General features: G+C 39.1%; 1 protein-coding gene across 2 annotated transcripts; it reads right to left on the minus strand.

Annotated features, from left to right (window-relative positions):
- Window positions 1-1,340: 1,340 nt before the first annotated feature.
- TNFSF11 (TNF superfamily member 11) lies at window positions 1,341-20,745 on the minus strand. Of its 2 annotated transcripts, XM_026848803.1 has the most exons (5): window positions 20,650-20,745; window positions 18,004-18,171; window positions 11,154-11,199; window positions 10,973-11,071; window positions 3,266-3,687 (listed from the first exon to the last, which is right to left on the minus strand). In XM_026848803.1, the coding sequence occupies exons 2-5, from the start codon at window positions 18,169-18,171 to the stop codon at window positions 3,266-3,268; spliced, it is 735 nt and encodes a 244-aa protein (XP_026704604.1). In that variant the 5' UTR covers window positions 20,650-20,745. The 2 variants fall into 2 exon arrangements, with proteins under 2 accessions (XP_026704612.1, XP_026704604.1); XM_026848811.1 differs by lacking the exon at window positions 20,650-20,745 and having other exon boundaries at window positions 1,341-3,687.
- Between the last annotated feature and the right edge of the window lie 2,520 nt (window positions 20,746-23,265).

Raw genomic sequence — 23,265 nt, forward strand, 5'->3', positions numbered from 1 at the left:
TGAAGTAATTAAATAAATGAAGCAGACAGAAAAGAACGACCACTTCTGGGGGAAGACTTGTTTTTAGGAAGGTCAGTGCTAGAGCAGGTGGTTCTACTTTATCATCTTGGCACATGTGCCCAGGCTGCCTCAGATGACCCCACTGAAGCTTTTCAATCTGTTTTGATGTAAAGAGCAAAATCAAAATGTACTAACAGCTCTACGTGGAGCTTCCTGCTTCCTTTTAAACAGATGTAAGCAGGACAAGGGCGAGGGCAAGGCATAGGTCTTCTTCTTTGCTTTCTATTTTGTAGAGAGAATGAATAGCCAGTGTTGTTCCTAATTAAAACCCCCAGGGTAGCCTATATAGCCCCATGAGAACTATTTTATCACATCCCTCCCACCTAGTTCATCAAACAGCTGGACAATTTGCATGCAGAGGACACTAAGGCAAAAAGAACCCAACCACCCCAAGTAATTTAAACTGCAAAATCATCACACAACGAAATTTAAAGCCCTATATCACATTGTGAAATTCAAGTGTTTACAGCACTCCTAATGAGCACTGATGACCTACCAAGCTGAGCCTCAGAATCCCTGTTCCATCCTCTGGCGGCTCAGGATGTGTAGGTAACCCACAAGCGTCTTCCCTGGGGCTCACCGCACACTACACATGCTGTGACCTTACCTAGCACACACTCCTAGCTACTGTCACCGTCATTCAGATGACATTTAGTGCTGGTGGGTCCCTTCCTTCATACAAACACCATACCTAGGCAGAGCATTTGCTAAGGGCAACTACTAACTGCTAAGTCTAACTCAACCTTCAAAGTATTCAAACCCCCATATCTCTACCTATCCAGAGGTGACTTAACCCCAGAACAGACAAACAGAGCAGACATTTTTCTCCCAGCCTGCTGCTGGACATCTCTATAGTGGAAGAAATACAGAGTGTGACCTGTAGGTCTTGAAATTTTGAAAAAAAAAACCAAACAAAAACCAACCAGATTCTTCAGCCATTTCTGGGTTTGAACTGATAATTATCTGGTGTAAAACACAAATGGGAAGTCCTCATTTCCAGCTAAATTTCCAACCCCTGATGATGTAGCCCTACTTGAAAGTGGTGGATGGATGTTTGGAGCCAAATCAAAACTCCATAAAATTAATTGTAATTGATTCAAAATATTTATGTCTCAGTTTTCTGGAATGAGTTAAACCCAGCCTGCATATTCTGAAATCTGAAAAAATTAAAGCTGCACAAGACATACAGGGACACAGGAAAATAAAGAAATCAGAAACATGATTTTTTTTTTCTTAGAAATATATTTTGTAAGAAAACAATATTAACATTAAAAAGAAATGTTTATTATACAGTATAAAATAATTGCTTGAATTCAACTCAGTTTCTTACCAAAACAAAAAAACAAGCCTGAGGATTTGTAAGAAGCCTCAATTCCTACAGATTTGAGTCTTGCTTTCTGTGATTCTTACCGTGTTAAAGAGCAGGTTTTCCCCACATCATCCTTAGAGCACACAAACAAACACTCCTAAAACCTCCCTCATCCCTTCCCCAATAAGTTGCTGTTTGTTCCCTGCCTAGCTGTGCTCTAAACATGACCCGCAGTACTTGCGGGTCCCTCCTACGTCCCCCAAAGCCACCCTCAGATTACATCCACCTACCTCTTTTGGCCAAGCAACTACACAAGCAACAACACATGTTGCAGCTAGATAGGAGTCCCCCCCATATTAATTTGTTGGCTAATATGAACAGTGGCCAGCCACTGAAAAATCATGTATAATGGCTGAGTTGTTCTCAGCTGTCTGTTCTCATAAAACCTCTAAGAATATCTCTTAACACTGCCAATCATCTGCCCAATCTGGCAAGAAGTGTGCAGTTTTAAAAGCTAGAAGGGGAGACAAGGACAGGCAACGCAATGACATAAGCTTCACTTTTTCAGGAAACTAAGCTAGTAAGTCATTACTCAATTGCAGAATTTACCACTTGCAGATTTTGTTGTAGGAAAATATGCCTGTTCAGTAAGTATAAATACCCCTAATATATTTCTGTGGTTTATTATGGGTTTTTTTTTTTTTCTTTTTCTTTAGGTAACGCCAGCTTTGTAATGTCAATTACCCTCCAGGTTTGAAAGGCACCCAGTGACCAGCATTCTGGTGTAATTATTTATTACATTGGTGTGATTTCCCCCCTTCCCAATAATACTAACAAGTTTAACAGGAATCTATTAAGTTAAAAAGAACAAAGATATATATTACATTTGCTAATTGCAAACAACCTCTTTTAGCTGCAATTTTTCCCATTGGGATTAAAAAGTGCACCAGTTTAACATGTCTGTACATTAAAAACAGTTTAAAACATTAAATATACAAACAGCAAGAGATTTTAAATATTTTGTATCAAATACTATAGGACAATATAATTTACATTTTTTTTTTTTTACACAAAACATTACACCTGAAATATAACTTTAGATATTACAGAATATAAAAATACATACTTTTTGTCTAAAAAATGTCTTTGCAGGTTCTGGCACAATGTAATATTTTAAAGGCACACTGTGTTTTGGCAATCTATATTTGCAATTAACTGTGCAACAATAATAAAATGACCTGTAATTAACCTTTTCGAATTGCAAGGCCAGATAATCACCTTTCTTTCTGGAATAGCCCTTTTAATCAGGGAAAAACTTGAGTTGAACTTTTTAGACGTTCTGCAATTCATTTCTGCTACAGCCTGAGCTCTCCAATTCTAATCCAGCAAAGCAAGAACAGGCTTAACTAAGCATGTGAAAAGCCACATTAAATGCAATGGGATTAGTCATACTTTCATAATCTCAGGGTCAGAACACTCAACCCCAAGCAAAACCGAGCCCTAAATGCAAGTTGGGAGCCAAATTCTGTCCTGCCCTATGTTTGTGCCAAAACTAGTAAAGAGTAGCAGAGGTTAAAAAGTCAGGGCAGAACTTGGAAACAGAAGTTCAATAGTACTAATTGCTCTGATTTCAACTACACCAATGTAAAAGTCATAATGACTTTACTCAAGCCAGTGGAGTAAAACTTCTATGAGACTGAATCAAGAGAACTATGTACTTTTGCCCTTCTATGCATTTGTGTGACTCCCGCTGGAGCCAGCACAGGGAAAAAATGTGTCTTTAGATATATATGGCTTGTACAGATGCAATTGGGTTGTAAAATATTTCAGTTCTGTCTTCAAGTTGTTTCTGGACCACTAAAAACTCAAACAATTTTCAGCACACTAAAGAAAGAATCAGTCTAAATCCCTTACTTTAAATGCCCCAAAATAAGTTGCTTCTTGTGATGAATCCAGTAGCAATGGGTTTGATACCTGGACACTTATCATTTCACCAGATTTTAATTTAAAAAACCCTCCTACATTTACAGAATAAAAATGAAATTCTGAATTCCCAGACCAGTATTTGGTGCTTCCCCCCTTCATCAACACATCAGAGCGCCTTATTTTAAGGTTTGTCTTAGTCATATATACCATCAGCTGAAGCCCTCTTTTAGTCAAGTTTCCTGAAGTTTCATGATGTCTAAAACAAATGTTGGCATACAGGTAGTAAAAACCATCTTGATTAACAATTAGCTTTCCATTACTGAATGTCATATTTGATAAGTTTGCCTGGCCTTTGTCATGATGCCAGGATGTGAGGTTCACTTTGCGAGTTCCTGAAGAGAGAGAAAAAAAGAATTTATAAGCATTTAACATTTAGAAAGCAATCCCAGTTTTTTTAGAATCAATAGCAAATACAGTTATATAGGCTGAATGGCGTATTAGATAATTCTGATAAGAATTTATAAATTTCCTTTTTTCATCATGTACTGCCATATTTATCTTGTTATTTATAACTGTCTGACCTCCCACCAGAACGTCTGCTGGACCATGGTACAAAACACTTGCTTGGCCAATAGTTTGATCATGCTAAGCAATCATGCAACAAGCTCTGTATAGAAATTGCATTCCACCTAAAACTTTACTCAAGTAACAAATACTTGAGTTTGAAAAGAAAAATTACTAATGAAAAAAACAGCAAAACTTGTTTTTGTTTTTAGTCTTCAACCTATAAGTGTTCGCAAGGAATAACTAAAAATCTGAAAACAAGTTACTGCTAATTCCCGAAGAGAAAGCTTATGAAGCCTTCCCGTATTTTATGTTCTTGTGACTGTTGTGCTACAAAGGTAAGCATATTTTCATTTGGGAACACCAAAGAAATGGGAAAAAATCAGTACAGTTGTGCACCTTAAAACTATACAATAGATTGCCTAGATGTTAGATAAATACTTGAAGTGCTATGACATAACAAACCTTTTTATGCAATACTGATGTTTAGACTTAACCCAGTGCTTGCATATACCAGAGTAAGGCTCTACAATCCAGTTTAGTCATATCCTAGATATCTAGGATAGTGGCCCACAGCATAATGTTAATTCTTTGATAACTGTATAAATATTTATAGCTGGGCAATTATAGCTATTCAGGGGGTAAGTTCAGATTCTTTGTCTAACATCTAGCAGAAGGTCTTAGAAAAAGCTTTAGAAGACAGATGTGAATCTGGAGCTATTGTTTTTTTAATTTTTATTTATTTACTTTAAAGTATCTTAAATTTCAAGCTACAAACAATAAGCTGATATGCCATGCTTGGAGAAGAGTCCCATTCAAATTGTCTTAAGCTGGAGATCCACAAATTAGAAATAAAACATGATCATATTCCGTCTCTCCATAAAACACCATGGATGTGGGAAGCAAAATACATGTGTAACAGTTACCAGAAGTGACTACCAGAAAGGACAAATTAATAGAATCAATGTATGTAGACAAGCATTACTGAATTCCTTCTAACAGGTACACGTAAGTCTTTTCAGCTCTGCCTGCATGATGGTGGCCTGGTAAACAGGAAGCTGGCCCTTATCAGTTAAGGAGACTTGAATACTTTGTGAAAAGAGCAGAACAGAGCAAGAAGGAGCTGAGAAACTGGAGATGTTTTGATTAGTTCATCAGCTTAGAAGTGTTACTGAAAGCTAACTTCACATATACAGATACAAATGTCCCCCAGGAACTCTGATCTGAAAGGCACCTCCTGAGTACTGTCACTGAGTGGCCACTTTGTATCAAACTGGAGGTTTCAAACTGGTCAAGACTCAGATGTCATTTCATTTAGATACTACTACTGAGGCTGTGCTGAGATGGCCCAGCAAGAGGTCACGTAGGCACTGAGAGCAAGCATTTGAGTCTTCCTGCCAAAGCTGGACACATTTGACACTTCAGATTGGTTTTGGTGGCACAGTGTTAGGCAGCAGCCTACAACACCAGCCCAAATAGCATTGCTGCTACAGCACGTGTATAACATAGAGGTTTATCACAGTATTTTCTGTTGAGGAGCATGCACTGAGGCACACATCCCACAGTCCCTTCCACCTCCCAAGATTCACCACCATCCCATTATAGCACCCACTCAACTCACAACCTCTGCCTGCAAAAACAGAGGAAGAACAAACAGTGGGAGGAGAAGACCCAGGCAAGGCCCACAGGCAGCCCCCCCCCACCCAGAGGAAACAGCACTGTCCTGAGAAAGCCACACAGGCCCTGACCCTTCCCGATACGCACAAGCCACTAACACTCTGCCATTTATTCAGTGTAATACACAGGGCATAACACAACAGATGAGAGTTGGCCAGCTTGTCCTCCTAACCACTAGTAATTTTCAGCACACAAGACTAACTCCATTTGCTCCCTCCCACAGCAGGGGGTCCACACCGACATCAGAGGACCTTACACCTTCGGCTCCCAGTGCATCTAAATGCCTGCCTGGAATATTCAGTACCTTTTTCTCCCAACAAACAAATCTACTCTCACCAAACTTTCCATGGCAGATGGCAGGGCCCAGTGCCCCCCCCTCCAAGCATGTATCAAGGCATACCCCAGAACCACCACTGCTCACAAGCATGTTGGGGAAAAGCCCCAAGTACATTTGATTAGTTAAAGAGATTCCTCTTGGATTTGTTTGTGCAGTAAGAACTTCGGGGAAGTAGGAACAAGGGAATTTGAGAGCTATGAGTCTTCCCTAACTGCCAAGGGCAAGCAACTTTTACATGTGAGAGGAATACTTTAATAGTAGAATAGTAGTCCAGAACAAAAAGCTTCTGGCATTCTTCCACAAAGACTTGAGCAAAGCACAGGCTGTCAAAGGCAGATCATAAATAGTTGCTCCCCTATGGCTCCAGTGCAGCCAAGCAGAAATTATACAAGATGATACAGAGAAACCATCTTCTGTGCAGGGCCTCACAAAAACCTCTGAAAACCATCAATTAATTGGAAGCAACACTAAGATCTCAAGTCTCTTCACCTGGAAGTATTCACCTACAAGAGACGCTGAGATAGGTGTACCAGAGTACACATCTGAAGCACTGGGGATAGCTGAGGAATTTGTAGAATTTCTTGTGCACAGTGTTAAGTCTGCCAGAAATACTGCCCCAAGGAGGTTGAGCTACCTTCAAGATGAGGATAGGCAAGAAATCACTGATTGGATCAGAGAAGAGCCACATTACAGATATAGGACAAGAATGTATACATTTGACAGAGCAGAAAGGCATGCTGGCATGCTGTGACTGACTGGTGGCACACTGGGTAATTGTTAGGGCAGATTTTATTTACCTGACAAGTAAACTTTTAGTTGCCATTCTTAATCAAGTAGTGATTTTGAAGAAATCCTTAGTGGAAAGACATAATTCTCTGTTGAAGGCAGCATGGGAGAGAAAATAGGTGCCACAGTCACAATTGAGATGTTGAGAGGTGCTCTGGGTGGAGTTTGTTCACACCGTTTTGTGTTTGAGGGAAATACGTCTCATTCATCCATGTCAAGTGGAGGTACAAGCCAAGAGATGGTGGAAGATGACCCTGTTTTGAGCAAAGGGTTAGCCTAGATAACTTTCCAGATGTCCCTTCCAACCTCAATTATAAAGCTATGATTGTATTAAATGGGCATTTTGCCACAGTTCAGAGCTTGAGAAGAGGCATGCCACAGACAACAGCACAGCACAAAGACACATTGGCAGGAGTTATGCCATGCCACCTTTAATGGAAGGAGCAAGCAGGTTCTCAGCACTTCTCATGGTAAGACACTCAAGTTTGGAGACATAAAACCAATCAGCATCCCAAAGCACAGGCAGAGGAAAAATCTGGAGCATACAAGTGCCACATCACCCGTCCATCTATCAGAAACTTTGAAATGTAACGCAAGCCATGGGACAGTCAGAAATACTGCAGTACAGTATGTACTGGGATAAAATTTATTATGGAGCCATGAAAAAAATAGCACAAGTAAGTCATGTTGACAGAGAAGAAAGAGGTCAGAGAGATAATGAATAATATAACCTTCCAGACATGGTAAAAGCATTATAAAAAAAGTCAAGATAATACACAGTCTTTCTGGTAACTGAATCAAAACAATGTCTTGGACATTTGTAAGCATGAAATAAGACTAATACAAAGAATTTTCAATAAATTAGTAAGAAAGAAGAAGATGGGAGGGTAACAGAGGAGAAAGCAGCCTTGTATTGCTAATTTGTTTGCATCCTAGTAGCTTTCAGGTATAAAGCCTGAGGGAAGGACCAAAGCACTGTTTGCTCTGAAAAACTGTTTTGGAGGCAAAGGGCAGCTGAGTCAAACTCAGAATAGCTCAGAATACTACAGCATTTCCTTAGACGGCTAAAGGTATCAATTCACATCCCAAATGATATATTTAACATTTATATTTATTTCTGTTTGTGATTTTCTCCTTTAAACTGTGACTAATTTCTGTCATCAATTTATGAAGCAAAATTCACTGTTTTCATTTAAAACCTAGGTAGCATTTATAGTGAGCTCTGGTAAAAACCAAACAGCAAGCATCCAGCTTTAACCTAAGCAAGCAAACATAAAAAGTACACACAGCAAGCCAAACCACTACGGCTTCTGCAGCCAAATGATGGGTGGGGACACCAAGATCTGGGAAGGGTTATTTTCCCCCTCCCTCACACTCCCCCCAGCTGCATAAGTTCATTTAGGGCTTGATATTATTGTGAACCTGGTAAAAGGAAAATGCTCCCTCACAGACACTGCTCAGTGCCCTTTCATGAAGGGTGTTCAGTGGCAAACTACTTAAAATCCTCTTTGACAGTGAATGAAGACTGGTATTTTTTTCCTGACATTGTTTATTTTGGGTCAGAGTGATGACAGTAGAGAACCTTAAAATACTAAGAACAGATCTGTCCAGACTCACGGATGGCATAAAACAATTTAGAAGGATTTCAGACATGAACGGTAAGGAATCAGGGGAAAAAAATAGGATTGCCATTTGCAGTCTGAGGAAATAGGATGGGAGAGAAAAACTTCTGGTGACCCTCAGATGAATTCTTCATCCTTTATGCCTGTCATTAGCCTCTATGCCACCCAGCCACATGGGTACTCCCTCATGCAGCAAGCATGATACTGAAGTGTCTCAACCAGTAAGTTCAGGTTTCCAGCTATCCATGCAGCCCCTCACTGCTGTAATGCTGCAGAGACCGCAGAAGCTATGCCCCTGATTAACATCCTGGAAATACTCTTCCAAAAGAGGTAGAAGCCGTATGTGCCAGATCAGAAGGGAGTATGTCCAACTCATCACATTGGTAAGGGGTTGATCGGCTCCAGGGAGAAACAAATCAGCTTGTCACAGGCACTGTATTTCTGGGAGTTGCTGCAGCCTGTGCTATTAAAAAAAAAAAGTGAAGAGAGCACGCAAGAGCAATGATTCCCTTGCCATTACCCAAAGATGTGCTATGTCACTCCCTAGAAGGTTAATGCAGTGATGCACAACAGTAAAAATTATCAGCTGTTAGACCTGATAAAAATAGTTTACAGCAACATCCAGGTAGATAGCAAATAAATTCCTCACAGGAAAAGGTGGATTTCACCAAGTGTGACACTGACACACTCCACTTCTGTAGATACAATTGATCTGTCTGTGATTAGCAAATTAATTGAATCCTTCCAAAGACAAAATGTTAAGACAAGTTTACTGATATCTTCTAGTATTGACCTATGTCAAAAGCCAAAATTCTGAAATAGAAGATTGTCAGGAGGCATCTGAGCTAGTAAGAAAGCTTGTAGAAGTTCTGGCTGCCATCCGACAAGCTGCTTAAGCTCTCTACTTAAAAAGCTCTAGATATTGGCAATGCCAGTGCACTTAAAGGGAGAAAGAATCCTCTCCCTCCAGGTAAGGAGCTAACCCCTTGTGTACAGAAATGCTTTGTCTTTAAATAGAGCAAGAGCAAGGTATTACTATGCAGGCTGCTGAAACCACAGATTCCCCTCTGGTTTGGTTATATAAAACAGAAAAGCAATGCACATAGCTTAATTAACAAGGAGTTCAGCACTGCAGAACGCAGTTCAACATCTTCAGAGAAAAAAGACAGTGGTGATCAATGCACTCTCCCATCTTGAGATCTTCTGTCTAATAGCTTCAGAATAAACTCTGGTTTACTTCTACTACACCAATGATGATAATTGTGTTGAAAATACAGCAGGAAAAATCTCAGCTGACAGTGCCCCAGGGCAAAAAAAAAAAAACAGTACTAAGATATCTTAGAATTGTAGGAATTAATCTTTGGAGAGTGTTCCAAGGCAGACTCACGTCTTGTTCCCTCATACTGTACTAGCAAGGATATTCCCAAAGCAATCCAAAGATACCTGTGGGTAGAGAATAAGAGCTCTGGCAAGATAAAAGAATGCCATCCTCTTATCATTGGGGCAGATAAAAGCCACAGGAACATTTTTTTGCCCCTGCTCAATAGCTCAGAAACATACTGCATCCAAGTCAACACACTGACCAGAAACTCTGTTGCTCAGTATAATGCTATGATCTTTGATCTTCCTGCTGCATGACTAGATGGATGCAGGCAGATGCTTTGGCAATGCCTGAACATCAGGAAGGCCCTGGGAGTCTCGATGTGAAAAAGTCTATACCAGCTCTGCAACATAATAATGAATGGAGTATGACAAAACCTTTTCAACATGCCATTAGCAAAAGGAAACACCTTCTATAAATTCAGCCCTATACTATGAGAGTGCAGTGTATCCACTGGGGCAGGGAACTAGCAGGCAAGTTATAATAATGACAATGGGACTGTAGTTCTAGGTTCTCAGCACCTCAAAATGAAAGATGTGCTTACTTTATGGCAAGTTCTTACATTGATGGGCACCTGATGTGCATGTGCATTGTGTATTCACATAAGATTCTTATCTTACAGATACACTCTGAAGACAAATGCTGTGTTACCCAGTACAGACCTGATTACATGTCAGCAAACAAAAGGAGTGTTGCTGTGAAGGGTTAAATAGTTGGATGTAAGACATTCTTGAATTTTGTAACAGAAAAGAACACATCTCGAGTTGACAACAGGACGAAAAAAAAATCTTCAAGTCAATGGAAGGGAATCGTCCAACCTGCAAGATCTGGATTCTGGCCAATCTTTGTGCTATATCCTTGTATTTATGTGTGTATGTATGCATACATCTGTGTGTATGTACACATAGCTGATGTCCAGTGTGAGTGAAGAAGTACAGATGGGCCCTACTAATCAAATAAAATTAAAAAAACTCAGAGAGCACTCAACGCATATCTTCATTCCTCACTTGAAAACAGCGTAAAGAGGCAGGCTAAGCCCTCAGAGCTTGATCATGAAAACTGGTCATTTGAAGTGAAGGCTGTTCAGCACATAACAGACTGATATAAGATACATGAGACAAGGGGAAGCTTCCTCCTGTAACATTACCCCCCTGCTGCCTCTGAAATCCTTTAACGCATCCTATTCTCATTATCAAAAGCCATTTCTGAAATCCCAGTCTGTTGCTAGTATTGCTGAACTATTTTCATATACTTCACTGTTTAAGACATTCATACTAGCATTGGAAGTATTCACTTAAAACTGAACTTACCAGATGGAATATTCTTATCATCAATAATGAGATGGGCAAATGGCTGCTTCTCAGGTTTGTTTCTCTTGTACAGATCCATTCCTAATGCCTCCATTGCAGCTAAAGATAAAAGAGTTTCATTACCTTAAAAAGACAAGTTTAGTAAAACTAAAGTATTTCTTATACATAGACCAGCACTTACCTTTTTCTGGTCTTGGCAGTGCTCTCCCCATGACACGCTGGACTTCCTAAAATGAGAAAAAGCCATTGTTCTTATGTTGTCTTGGTTTTGTAACAGTGTGTATTGCAGGTAGTTTGCACAATTAGAACACTGTGTGTGTGTGTGTGTGTGTGTGTGTGTGTGTGTGTGTGTGTGTGTGTGTGTGTGTGTGTGTGTGTGGGGTGGTTCTACCTACAGTATATTCAGATGTCTGGGATACATATTCTCATATTTATATAACTTATGTATAATATGAACACACAGTTTAGCTGCCACAATCAAATTACTTCCTCTGTCCAATACTTCTGATAAAGGTGGATAGGAATGATGGTGTGTATGATCACTGCACTACTTACTGAAGTAGTGGTGACTGGACAGTTACAACCTTTCCTACTTACTGTACTTGAAATATTTCCCTAAGTATAATGGAACAATGACTGCTAAGAACACATCACATAAAACAGTGGAGTTTGTGAACTAATTTAATTACTTGGGGTCAAAAGGTAACAAAAAAGGCAGTTTTACATAGGGACTTATGTGTAATCACACTAACAACTAATGAAGTCTAAGCTCTGGATTTCATTTGTGAGGAGTTAAATGATGAGGTAAATGAAAACCTCCATCCCTCACACTTGACCACTAACAGGGAAGATTGCAAGACTACAAGGCTTTATAATCAAGGCTCACTTCTAACAGGGTATGCAGGAACTGAAGGATTAACCATCTTTCACATCTGTACCAGGCCAAATGGACTGGGTGCCAGAGTTTGGAAGCATGCATTCTTCAAAACTGCAGATGTATTTTAACATGAATGAAACCCATGTTACCCAAAACCAAGAACAAGTAACAGACATCAGGCACCACAAAAAGCCTTGTCTTTAATAATCCACATCTGTTTTCCTCTTGAAAAAAACACATACAAACAGCAGTTCTCAAAAATCTAAGCAGCCTGTTCTTGTTACAAGCCTGGACTGAGTCTTGGTAATATTAATTTCAGTCCTCAGTTGTGTCTCCTGTTCCCCCATGACTCTCTTCACCTGTTTTCTGAAAAACAGGGGTAATATTCTACTTGCTATTCAGAATACTTTATATCATGGATGTTTAGTAAAAGGAAGCATTTTGCTGAAGATAGCAAATCATATCTCATCTCAAATAATGGCCCTTTGTTTTGTACGTCACACATCTTGCTGTTCATCTGATTCAAATACCATGTGTATTCAATACCCCTCAGATTTTGCCAGATTAGCAATGTTCCACTGTGCTCCCAATCACTAGATTTTTATTAAGATTTCAAATCTAGAATTTGAAATCCGGCTTTGAAAACACCCAAAGCCCTGCTTTTATGTAATTTTGCAGCCACAGTGAAATCTGCAATGCCTTCGCCAGTGCATTTATTACTCTCACTTTCCCCTTTCAGTAGGTGTTTAAATGTTAAACCAAAATGAAAAGCCACAGCAGTATGGAAGTTGTAGTATGACTATCAAAGCATAATACTTTAGCAGAGATATGCTGATTTTGTAGATAATCATTAAGACGCTTTCTGCTGTAGAGATGAGAAGAAAAGCAGAAGAATTGCAACTTCAAAAGAAGTAAAACTCATGTCCACCTCCCCCACTTACATTCACTTCCCCTCTCTGATCTTCCTGCTTCTATGTCAGTTCTAGGAGCACAAACATGAAGCTCAATTCCAGGAGCTGCACACCAGCATCAGCCTCTAGCCACACTCGAGTTCTTTAACTTCATCAGAAGTACGAAGACAACAAAAAACTGCAAGCACTAGATACTGCAAAGTGACAAAAGCCTCTGAAGAGAACAGGACATAAGGTATAAGAGACTGGGAAGTGGACCACACTCAGAGATTACAGTACCACACCTACTCTCAACCCCTTCCCTAGAAAGGGAAGACTCCTTTGTTTTCTTGCATTCTTAATGGAAACTTCTCAGAAGTGGGGACTGCTTTCATACCCTTTCCTTCTGGGGGGATATGATAATGTCATTGCCTGGAGACCCTACTGGGCAGATCCAAAAGACCTATGTACGTTTTAATCTCATATTATCTAAACTGGTACTAAAAAAAGTCCCATGGCTGCTAAATGCACAGCCCTTGGAAGGCCCTGAACTGCCCAATTACTACCCTCCTCTTAACCTACATCTTTCTTAGGAGTACAGACTTCTGCTTCTGAGCATTTCCAAAGAGGCTTTAGCTTCAGCAGCTATGTAGTAGTATTATATATAATATGTATTATATATATAATTCTATATTATCTCTCACTACCTCACCTTTGGGGATCTAGCAGCCTGACTCAGCTCATCTTCCATGCAGTCATGAATTGCAGTCTGAGCTGCTTTCTTTCTGACTGTCAGTGGTGCTGTTCAGCTGCAACATCACCACTTGCTAAGCACAACAGCTACCCAGGAAGACTTGGGTCTACAACTCTCCTTGTCCTGATGGGCTTGAGCCTACTTTCCTGTTTCCTAGGAGCATACCTCTGACAGAAACACTCTTCCATACACTTCTTAAAGCTATGCTACCATACAATTAGGAATGCAAGTGTCATTAGAACAAAAGAGCAATTATAAAGCATGAGCCCCACATGAACACACTGAGAAGAGCTGGAGACTGGCTCATGTTCATTGACTCTTCTGTGTGTGCTTGTCATTGGATTAGAAGTGGCTAGCCTGTGGCCAGAAAACAAAAACCCTCCATCAGCCAAATTCTCCAAACACTGGACTAGTGTCAATTTCTTTACTTGATTCTGGCCAGTCCCACAAAATTTTGATATTCTTTTCTGTTCTGTTGTTTCCCAGGCTTCCAAAAGGAAGATGAAATAGATGAACCAGTCTCTGGATACAGATATGGAGCTGTGTGTCTCCTGAAAAATAAGGAGTTCAACGCTTCTATTGTTTGGGTTTTTTTTTTTCTTCATGTTTCTGCAGTTCCAAAGTGCTGATACACAACCTACCTTAGAAAAGCATTTTAGCATGTACTTGCTTCTGACCCTGAAGGACTTAAGGATCATATCTTTCAGTGGATGTCTGAAGATATCCACATGTTTAAAAATGGCCTGTTAGTGAGATTATAAAACCCCTCTGGTATCTTTACTGCAAGGAATTAAGAGCTAGGATTTTCCAAATCTTTAAAGTATCAACTGCACTCTTTAGCACCTGAATGTCTTTAAGCACCTCAAACTTAATCACAATGTACACTACCAGTAAGAAAGCAGAGACAACTCAACAGAATCTGTCACTAAGATACTGCTATAATGGCATGAGAACTGCTGACAAAATATTACCAGTGACTTCTCTTAAAACTGCCACCCACAGAACCATGTGTGCTACCAAGCTGTTGAGCTATTTTTAGAAAAACTGTACACAAAAATCACACCATTCCACTAGTCTTATGATAAGCTGCACTTGTACACCTTTGCGTCATTTGCTCACTGCCCACCAAGACAACTCTGCTGGCCTGCTTCCCACATTCCATGCTCCTTCACACTGCTTAAACTACAGACAAGTAGCCAGTCACAAAACCAAGAAATGTGTCTTCCTTCATTCCAAAAATGTAAGAGGCCATTGGGAAGCTGCAAAGCTTTCACGTTTTAAAAGCTAAAATCATGCTTTAAGTACGTGGGAAGTTGGGGACTGCTCTTTCCTCATCCATGGCAGGCTGCAGGTTTTAACATCTCAGCAGCTTCAAAACAAAAACATCTCTCGCTTTTCAAGTTATGTCCGATGGCGAGGATGCAGACACAAGGCTACATTTGAACATGTCATCTGTGAACAGTTTTTCCTCTTCTTTGTCTTTTATAATATCAGTATCTACTTTGAGCAGCTTTAAGTAGCCCTTTGAGACCAATCAGAAGAGAACCCCTCTGGACACTCATGTATTGCTTCAACTGTGATCTTGAAACTCCTTTATGCAGTTATTTCTTTTACTACCCAAGTGCTTTAAGTCCAGCTAATACCAGGAAGAAGTATCTAATTATCTTGCCAGAAATTCAGCAATTTGAAGAATGCTAATCAGGAAGGAAGTGAAATAGAAAGTACACGAACCAATATTCATCAGAATATAGTTTGAGATCAGCACTACAACCTCTACCAAATAAGAAGTCTATTGCCTGCAGAAGAAAAAAGGCATGTAAGGTTGTAAAATAGAAACTGAAATTTTAACAACTTACAGCAATCACTTGTGAAACCTCGAATTTGTCCATAACTACAAGCACTTTAAATGTCTGCTAAGTATATAGATCTCTTTGTAAATGCTGCCTTGGAGGTCTAGCAAAGTACTCTGTTGCCATGTGGCAGACTAGTTTATGCCTGAACTAGCCCAAGCTGCTAGAAGCTGGGAGTATCGCCAAGAAAAGTTACTTATGAATTGACCCAAGACGTGTTTGTAGTTCTTCCTACTTCAGGCTTGTAACAGACTTCATAAGAACTGTGGTTAGTACATCTGGACTGCCAAAAGGTTTTTAGGGTTACATGCAAAAAAATATTAAGCAAACAGGCAGGCTAGGAAAGTATGTTATTTGTCTGCTTGAAAGTTTAAACACAATATTAAAAATGTGTTTTCTACCGCATAAGCTGCTCCCTAAGCAGTACTTTTATCCAATAATATGTTAAGGAATTCACCATTAGATTCTGACTAAAAGAAAATCTTTAATTATTATTTTTTCACGAGACACCTGCTTATAGACCCAACCTTGCAGCCCCACTACACTGATTTTCATAAGAGCACTTTCATTCTCAATGTCAATCCTTGCTTTAGATTTAAGCACTAGGGCTACAGGTGTGCAAAGAAAACAGATGAGAACTAATACAGTAAGCTAAAAGCTGTAACCAGACCATAAACCTGAGCAAAAGCAAATTGTCTATTTTCATTTCCTGAACAGCTTGAAATGCAAAAGACAAAATATTAAAAAAAAAAAAACAGAACTGTATTTTAAAGTGTTCCATTTTAGTTACTTAACATGCTGCCAATTCAAATAAGGATACTAGTTCTTAAAGCACACACAGGTTACATTCTCCTTTGGGAAACTGGAGAAAGCACAAACAATAGGAAACCTCTTTCAAGTCACATTACCTGCAGTCCCACACATAAAGGACTAGCACAACTAGAAGGAAGATTCAGCTGCATCTCTGTCCTTCCTTGTAGCAAAGCCAATGAAAGGCAGAGCTTACAGAACATTAAGTATAATTTTGCCTTAAAACTGTTTCCTTCACTGCTCTGATATACCAAGAAGATGCAAATGTAGCCCCAGGCAAGCATTTTCCTATCTTTATTTTTTTCTGTGTCATCAATATATGAAGACAAAGCACCCAGAACACTGACACAGCTACTTAATACATTCTGTTGCATTCAAAGGGAATTCAGAGTCTGAACACTTTGGCAAGGGAATTTTTATTGTTCTCAAACTAATGGTCATCAGCCAAAAAAGTTATCCCTGCTCACTACTTATCTTGGCCACAGACACTGCAGCATTTAACCTCCATCCAGAATGACAGGATATGCAGCCTCAATTAAAGCAGATGCCTTTGTTGAGTAACCAGCAGCGAATGACCAGAATGCAGGGCTTCCCATTCACTTACTGTAACAAGATCCTTACTCTGTCATGGGAGGTGCATGAGCAAGCAGTAGTACCAGCACACAGAACAGAATTAGGTATAGCGTGAGACTCTAAAAAGAACTAATCCCACAGAGTTAACCTGGGGTTTTTTCCACTCCTTAAATTTTTAAAGGAGGTTGCTAGATAAAGGGACAAGACGAACTCCTAGGTTTCTTTTAAGTTTTGTTCACAAAAAAATCTGTCACTCAGGGTACTCTGTTAAAAGCAAACATTACATTAGCACAATTAAAGTACTACATAATTAACTCAAGCACAATTCACTCTGTAAAGCGCATGCAAGTTCAGCTCAAATCTAATTTAGTACCCTTTATGAAAAACTGACAGTTCTATGCAGATAGGAAGAAGTAAAGTTGTAATGGACCTGGTAAGCTAGGAAAACCAAATACCATAGCAGGCATTCAGCTGTTAAATAGCCCATAATTAAACTAAACACTATCATGAATATGCAAAGAGATCAAAAGCAGTAAATGCGGTAATTGGGACATATATTCAGCTTGTCCAGGCCTCTTCATTAGGGCTGACTTCTTTAGCCAACTACTTTTGCTATTTGTGTTTGGGAACAAGCTATCATTCTCAACTGCTGGGCAAAGACTGCCCAGTTATTGTGCTATGGCAAAGTAGCTCTTCTGCCAGTGTGGAAATGGTCTGCACAGAACAGAACTGGCAAAGTGAGAAAAAAAAGGAGATACTATCCGTCATTTTGGGCTGCAGAAAGTGTAAGAAACAAGAGCAAATGAGAGCAAATGTTATCTCCTCTGTCTTTCAGGAAATAATTTGCTTGCTGATGATCTTGATTTGGGAGAATCTTGTCAGAAACAGTCAGGAAGACTGCTTTGAAAAAAATGTGGAACTGTTCTTTTTTATGAACATTCAAATTGTTGGCAAGCCTATACAAATATTAGGATAACTAACTACCATTCAGGCCCAACGAAATGCCAGAAGGGCCAATCAACTAACTGCAATCATATTATTCTCAGTGCAACTTCAAGTCTTCCTTTCTTAAAAAAGAAATAAGTAAAATGTGTTTGAATACAGAATTGGTTAACTGCTATCATGTTCACAAGTAAACACAGTATGACCTTGGATGCAACTTCAGGTATTTTTCAAACACCAGAAAATACTCTATAGAACTCACCTCTGAATACAGATGTTGGAAAAATTGTTCTAAGTTCAACAGGAGCATGAAATAAAGTCAGTCTGCCACTTACCTTCTGCACAGCTCTTTGGAGAGCCTGTTTCATGCTTCTACAGGATTCTGGCATTAACTTCGCTTCTTGATTTTCAAAGGATGTATCATGCAAATCTGTATTTTCTTGATGTCCAAAAAGTGTTCTGACACAGTGTGCATGTTCTTTTGAAATTCTAGTAGGGTCCATCTGGAACAAGAATATAAGCACAAACACAGTTTTAAGTGTCAGTCCAAGTGACATGAAGGGCATTTAAGTCAGGGAGAATTTTCAGCCATCTAAAAGTCACCTAGCTAAGTTTATTGTCTATTTTCATTGTAAACAATGAAGAGAGAAAAAGTTTCCCACATGGAGGTTTATTTCATCCAAGAAGCATGTGAGATAGAGATGCCTACTTTGCTAGCTTAGACTAGATGTGACTTTCAAAAGTTAAGAGAGAAATACCACACTTACAGTAAAAATCAATAATCCTGAATCCCATTTTTCAACCATTCAGTGCAATATCACAATTATTTTAGCAGGCAACATACACAGCCATTCTATCTGTAAAAAATATAGTTTGAAAGATGAAACACAAATGTCAAGTAGAGGAACTTGGGGAAAGTATGTTCAACAACTAGCACAGCATTTTCAAGAGGAGAAACAGAAGAACAGAAGCCAGTTATCACTGAAACTATTTTATGGGCAAGAGATAGTGCTGTGTGAAGCAGTCACTAAGTAAGACAGCACAAATTCGGAAAGACAAAAAGATGATAAAACTGTACCACAAAACAGCTCTACTTCATGGGACAGACCAGTAAATTTATAATATCTGCAAGATATTTTTAGTAATCAGTCTTTGTGATAGAAACAAGTATACTTTTAAACTGTAAATTTGAAATACTCCTGAATTCTATCACTTAAATAAATTGGAAGGATATTTCAAGGATTAGGATTGTGTCTTGGCAGAGTTTAGTTGCATAAATATCATTTAAGACATTTCACCCTCTCTTCCCATACTCCATATACTTTACACTCAAGAGATATTAACCACTATCTTTCAGAGCGGCCTAAGACTCTCAGCAATTGTTCTCAACTTGTATTTATTTCACTTTTACTTCAGGTTTGAAGTGACTGTGCACTCAAAATCTTGTCTAAATTCTCTAATTGTATCAGCTGGTCTAATAAAGAACGTTTCTTCCTACCTTTCTGTATAAGGTAGAAGGAAAAAGGAACAATTTTATCTGAGAATTACAAAAGACAATACATGATTTGTAATCACGATGAAGGGATGCCAAGACATTATGGATATTGCCTGACCAGTGTTCAGTTTCCTTTAACATAGCACTGAACAAAACAGAACATCAAAATCAAGTTTTGTAGAATACAAAACAGCCAGAGTGAATCAAACACGTCATATCATTTGTTCACACAAGTATAAATTCAACCCCCTAAACCCCAAAAAACCCTGAGTTAACTTAAAAGCATGAGGTTAGGATTACAGAAGTTAGGTCTACACCAGCCAGCCAACAGGCACACAGTGCAGAGAAACATTTGTTGCACAGATGGCAACACCGAATGCCTCCTCCTCCATCACCATCCTTCTGCTAAAGTCTCCAGATGAGAGCTATTTGCCCGATTCATTCAGACCAATGTCACCCCCTGTGACCTGGTTTAGCTATCTTGGCTATCCCTGCAGATTCGGAATGAAACATGTCAGAAAAGGTTCACCTGAAGATAAGATGCTGTGGCTTTGAGCAGAGGAGTAGAGATGAGTTACAGAACAGCTTTGAGGCAGTAACAACTTCCTAGAATAGCCTGACACAGCTGAATCCAAAAGAAAATCCATGTATAGCCATTACAGCTCTATGAATTGAGCACTTAAAACTACGCTAATGACTTCTGAAATCAGTTAATGCCATGCAGCCCCATTAACTGTTTAAGCTGATCTAAACCAGTACCTTTGTGTTCTCTCCACCACAAAATTTCAATCCTGGTTCTCAATCTCAGCTTCTAAATCAATAACCTGGGAGGAATTTTTGCTGATCTAATTTCCTGAAAGATTAGTACCCTTAAACTAACTCACTCCAGGTATCAGACAAGCATCAGAGCCAGTACAGGGACAGGCATAGGAATGAAAAAGCAGGAAGGCAGCATTAGTCTTAACAACAGTAAGACTGCACCCTAAAAGCATTTCTTCTAGTATGTTCCACTAGTATCCAGAACTTGAAAAAAAATCAACTGTGAACAGAAAAAAAAGAAAAAAAAAAAAGACACAAAATGTTTACCTACAGCTATTGAAAGGCAGTTAATACAGAATGACTTCAGTTGGAAGGTAGGTCTCTAGTCCAGCCCCTGCTTGAATCAGGGTCAACCTGTAACTTAGGTCAGGTTGGTCAAGGCCTTGTCTAGACAAGTTTTGTGGAATCTCCATCAGCAGAGACTTCGAACCTCTCTGGGCAAACTGTTTTACAATTTAACTACTTTTATTGTGTAAAACCACTGGGTTTGATGTCCAGCTACAGCTCTCCTTGCTGCATGACTGTGCCTCTTATTTTTCCTGTGTACTTCTGAAGAGCATGGCTCCATCTTTAGCTAAAACCAGTGATTAGCTTCCCTCATCTTAGTCTGCTCTTCAGTAGGTTCAAAGAATCCAGTTCTCCATTTCTGATACACTATGGTCCCTACCTACCACAGTGGTTTTCTTCTGGACTCCCTCCGGTTTGTTGATATGCCTCTGGTACTGAGGGACCCATTATTCCTGATGTAGCCCCTTGTGTTGGGGCTGTTAGAGACCTGAAGGAATTAAGGTCTTCAGCAGTATCTGGATATCTCAGTCTTCTCCCCTCCACACATGTTGCAAGATAGGAGATAGAAAGCCACATCAAATAACTGCCAGTAGATACTCATTTTTATCAGTAATTCTACTAGTGAGAGACTATTATCCCAGTTTTGGATTTATTTAAACACATCTTCTCAAAAGTAGACAAGAAAACTAGGTTTTACCACACAAAGATCATGAAATTTTTGAAGGCCTGAGCGTCCAGCATGATAAATCATGCGTAGCATAGATTTACAGCTATCACCCATCAGCAATCAGTCAAATGTGTGACACCACACTGTGCCAGAACAGTAACAGCAGATTGTACAGAAGCACTTATTCGTATTATAGTTTAGCTGCTGAAGGCTTAAAACACAAAACCACCATCTCTGCACCTACAGTTAAAAGATTGAAGGCTTAATAGAAACACTGTAACAAATAGCTTCAGCAACTTAAAGCTGTGAAGCCCACCCTGACAAACTGCAAATCTCTAGAGATTCAGTGTTTGATAAGGTGAAGCTCTAATCTTGGGACTAGCTAACCTATCTGGTTGCCCTTACCTTTTTCAAAGAATACCTTGTCTTCACCACATTTAACCATGGAAATTAGCTTGCTTGTCTGAAAAGGCATTCTCAGAAATCCTGCATCTTACATGTTTATCAAGAAAAGTACTGAATGCCATGGCTGTAAACAGACATTACCAAATGCTGAGACCGAAACTGTGGGTAAGAAGTGCTGTACAAGAAGTTTCAAGGACATGTTTTGAGAAGAACTTCTAACAAGCCAAATGAAATACTGGAATGGTCAATAGGAAGCATCTTGCTAACTTGTAAGGCAGAGACCTACAGCATGAAGTCCTACAGATTTAATACCTCGAAGAAACATCAAGATGCAACCAAAAATACTGGAGAATCTTTATAACACATTCAGATAAATATCTAAGAGGAATTAACCTATTTAAAGAGAGGAGTGTCTAGCTTATTTTTCCTATGTTACTATTATGTATATATCCATTGTGTCTGACCTTGGAATCAAATCTTTCGGTGCCCCTTGATTTTCAGCATCTCTCATCATTCTAGCTGCATCTCTGGAATCTTTTCACCTAACTCAGGGAAGCCAAAATGAACTCCAGCATGGGAGATGAGATCAAATGAATGCACAGAATTAAGAACCAATTTTCCAATGTTAAAAAGATTCCGTTTGGGTTTAAAAGACACAATACATTCCAACCACCTTTACCTGTTAAATGTTACCTCAAATGTGGCATGTTACAGTATCATATCCTGTACTTACTCCTTACAATAAATGTTTTAACATTTATACTTTAACTTAATTCAAACTTGAACCAATTTCCAGACTATCAAATATCATTTTGCACTCCATGATCTATCTTTCTTAACCATCAAGAAGGGATTTTTTCAGGCTTCCAAGAAGTGCTAATGACTCCCGGCAAGCTGTTTTCTGTAGTCACTGCTCTAGAATGCTCACAGTACTTTAGATGAAGTCTGAAAGGCGATTGTTTAAAAGGACAGTGTAATGGAAGTCAGAGCTCCACAGATGCATGAAACACCACAAATCTGACTTCCAGGTCCCCATTTATCCAAGCATGAATTTTTTAGTATGGTAGAATACCTAACATTTGTACATAGGGGTTTTTTTTTATAGGAAAAATCAAAAATTTTGGAGTTCTGAATTAAACTATAGGAGTTAGATATCCAGCACTTGCATATGGATTTGAGCACTTCCAGCTTGTTCCGCAGCCCTCCAGTTCAGTGTTAACCACATTCCTACTCTTTTATGATCTAAGTACATTGACGAAACAGGCCAGAAAGAAATATTTAGAAGCAAAGCTTTTGGAGACTACATATTTGCCAGCGCAAGTTAAATAAAACACTTTCCTCTCTCACCCTGTGCCGTGCGTGAGTCTATTTCGTGATGATCTCCAGCTGCTTTGAGTATCTAACTAAATTTTCATGGCATTTTCATTGATCATGAGCAAATATTCCTCATGAAGTATAAGCATAATAAACTTAAGACCAATACATTTTGTTAGTGCTTAATTTCTTGGATTCAGTACATTGCACAAGATGGTCTGAAAAGAGAAGCCAGAACACCTTCATGTTTTTACATTTCAGAACATTGTTACAAGAATACTGGTAAAATGCAATTCTTAGCTTTTTCTTCCTTTCTTTTTAGATATACCAGTTCATTGTCTTATTTGCATTGTGCTGCATTATTTCTTGGACACAAACATGTGTTTACCCGTGAAAATCTAGTGTCAGTCTTAGTTACATGTCTTGTGAAATTCCAAATGCTCAAGCCACAAAATAAACAGAACTAAGGAAAAACCAAAACCTCAACTATTGTCTCAGCTCATATTGTGTCATGATCCAGCCCAAATGATTTTATGCAAATACAGATAAAATGTGTACGGTAAAACTGAGTCAGGGCTTACTCAGCCTCTTAGGTAGAGTTTTAAAGAG

The sequence above is a fragment of the Athene cunicularia genome (genome assembly GCF_003259725.1).
Source record: "Athene cunicularia isolate RWA chromosome 1 unlocalized genomic scaffold, athCun1 chr1_part1, whole genome shotgun sequence".
NCBI lineage: Eukaryota > Metazoa > Chordata > Aves > Strigiformes > Strigidae > Athene > Athene cunicularia.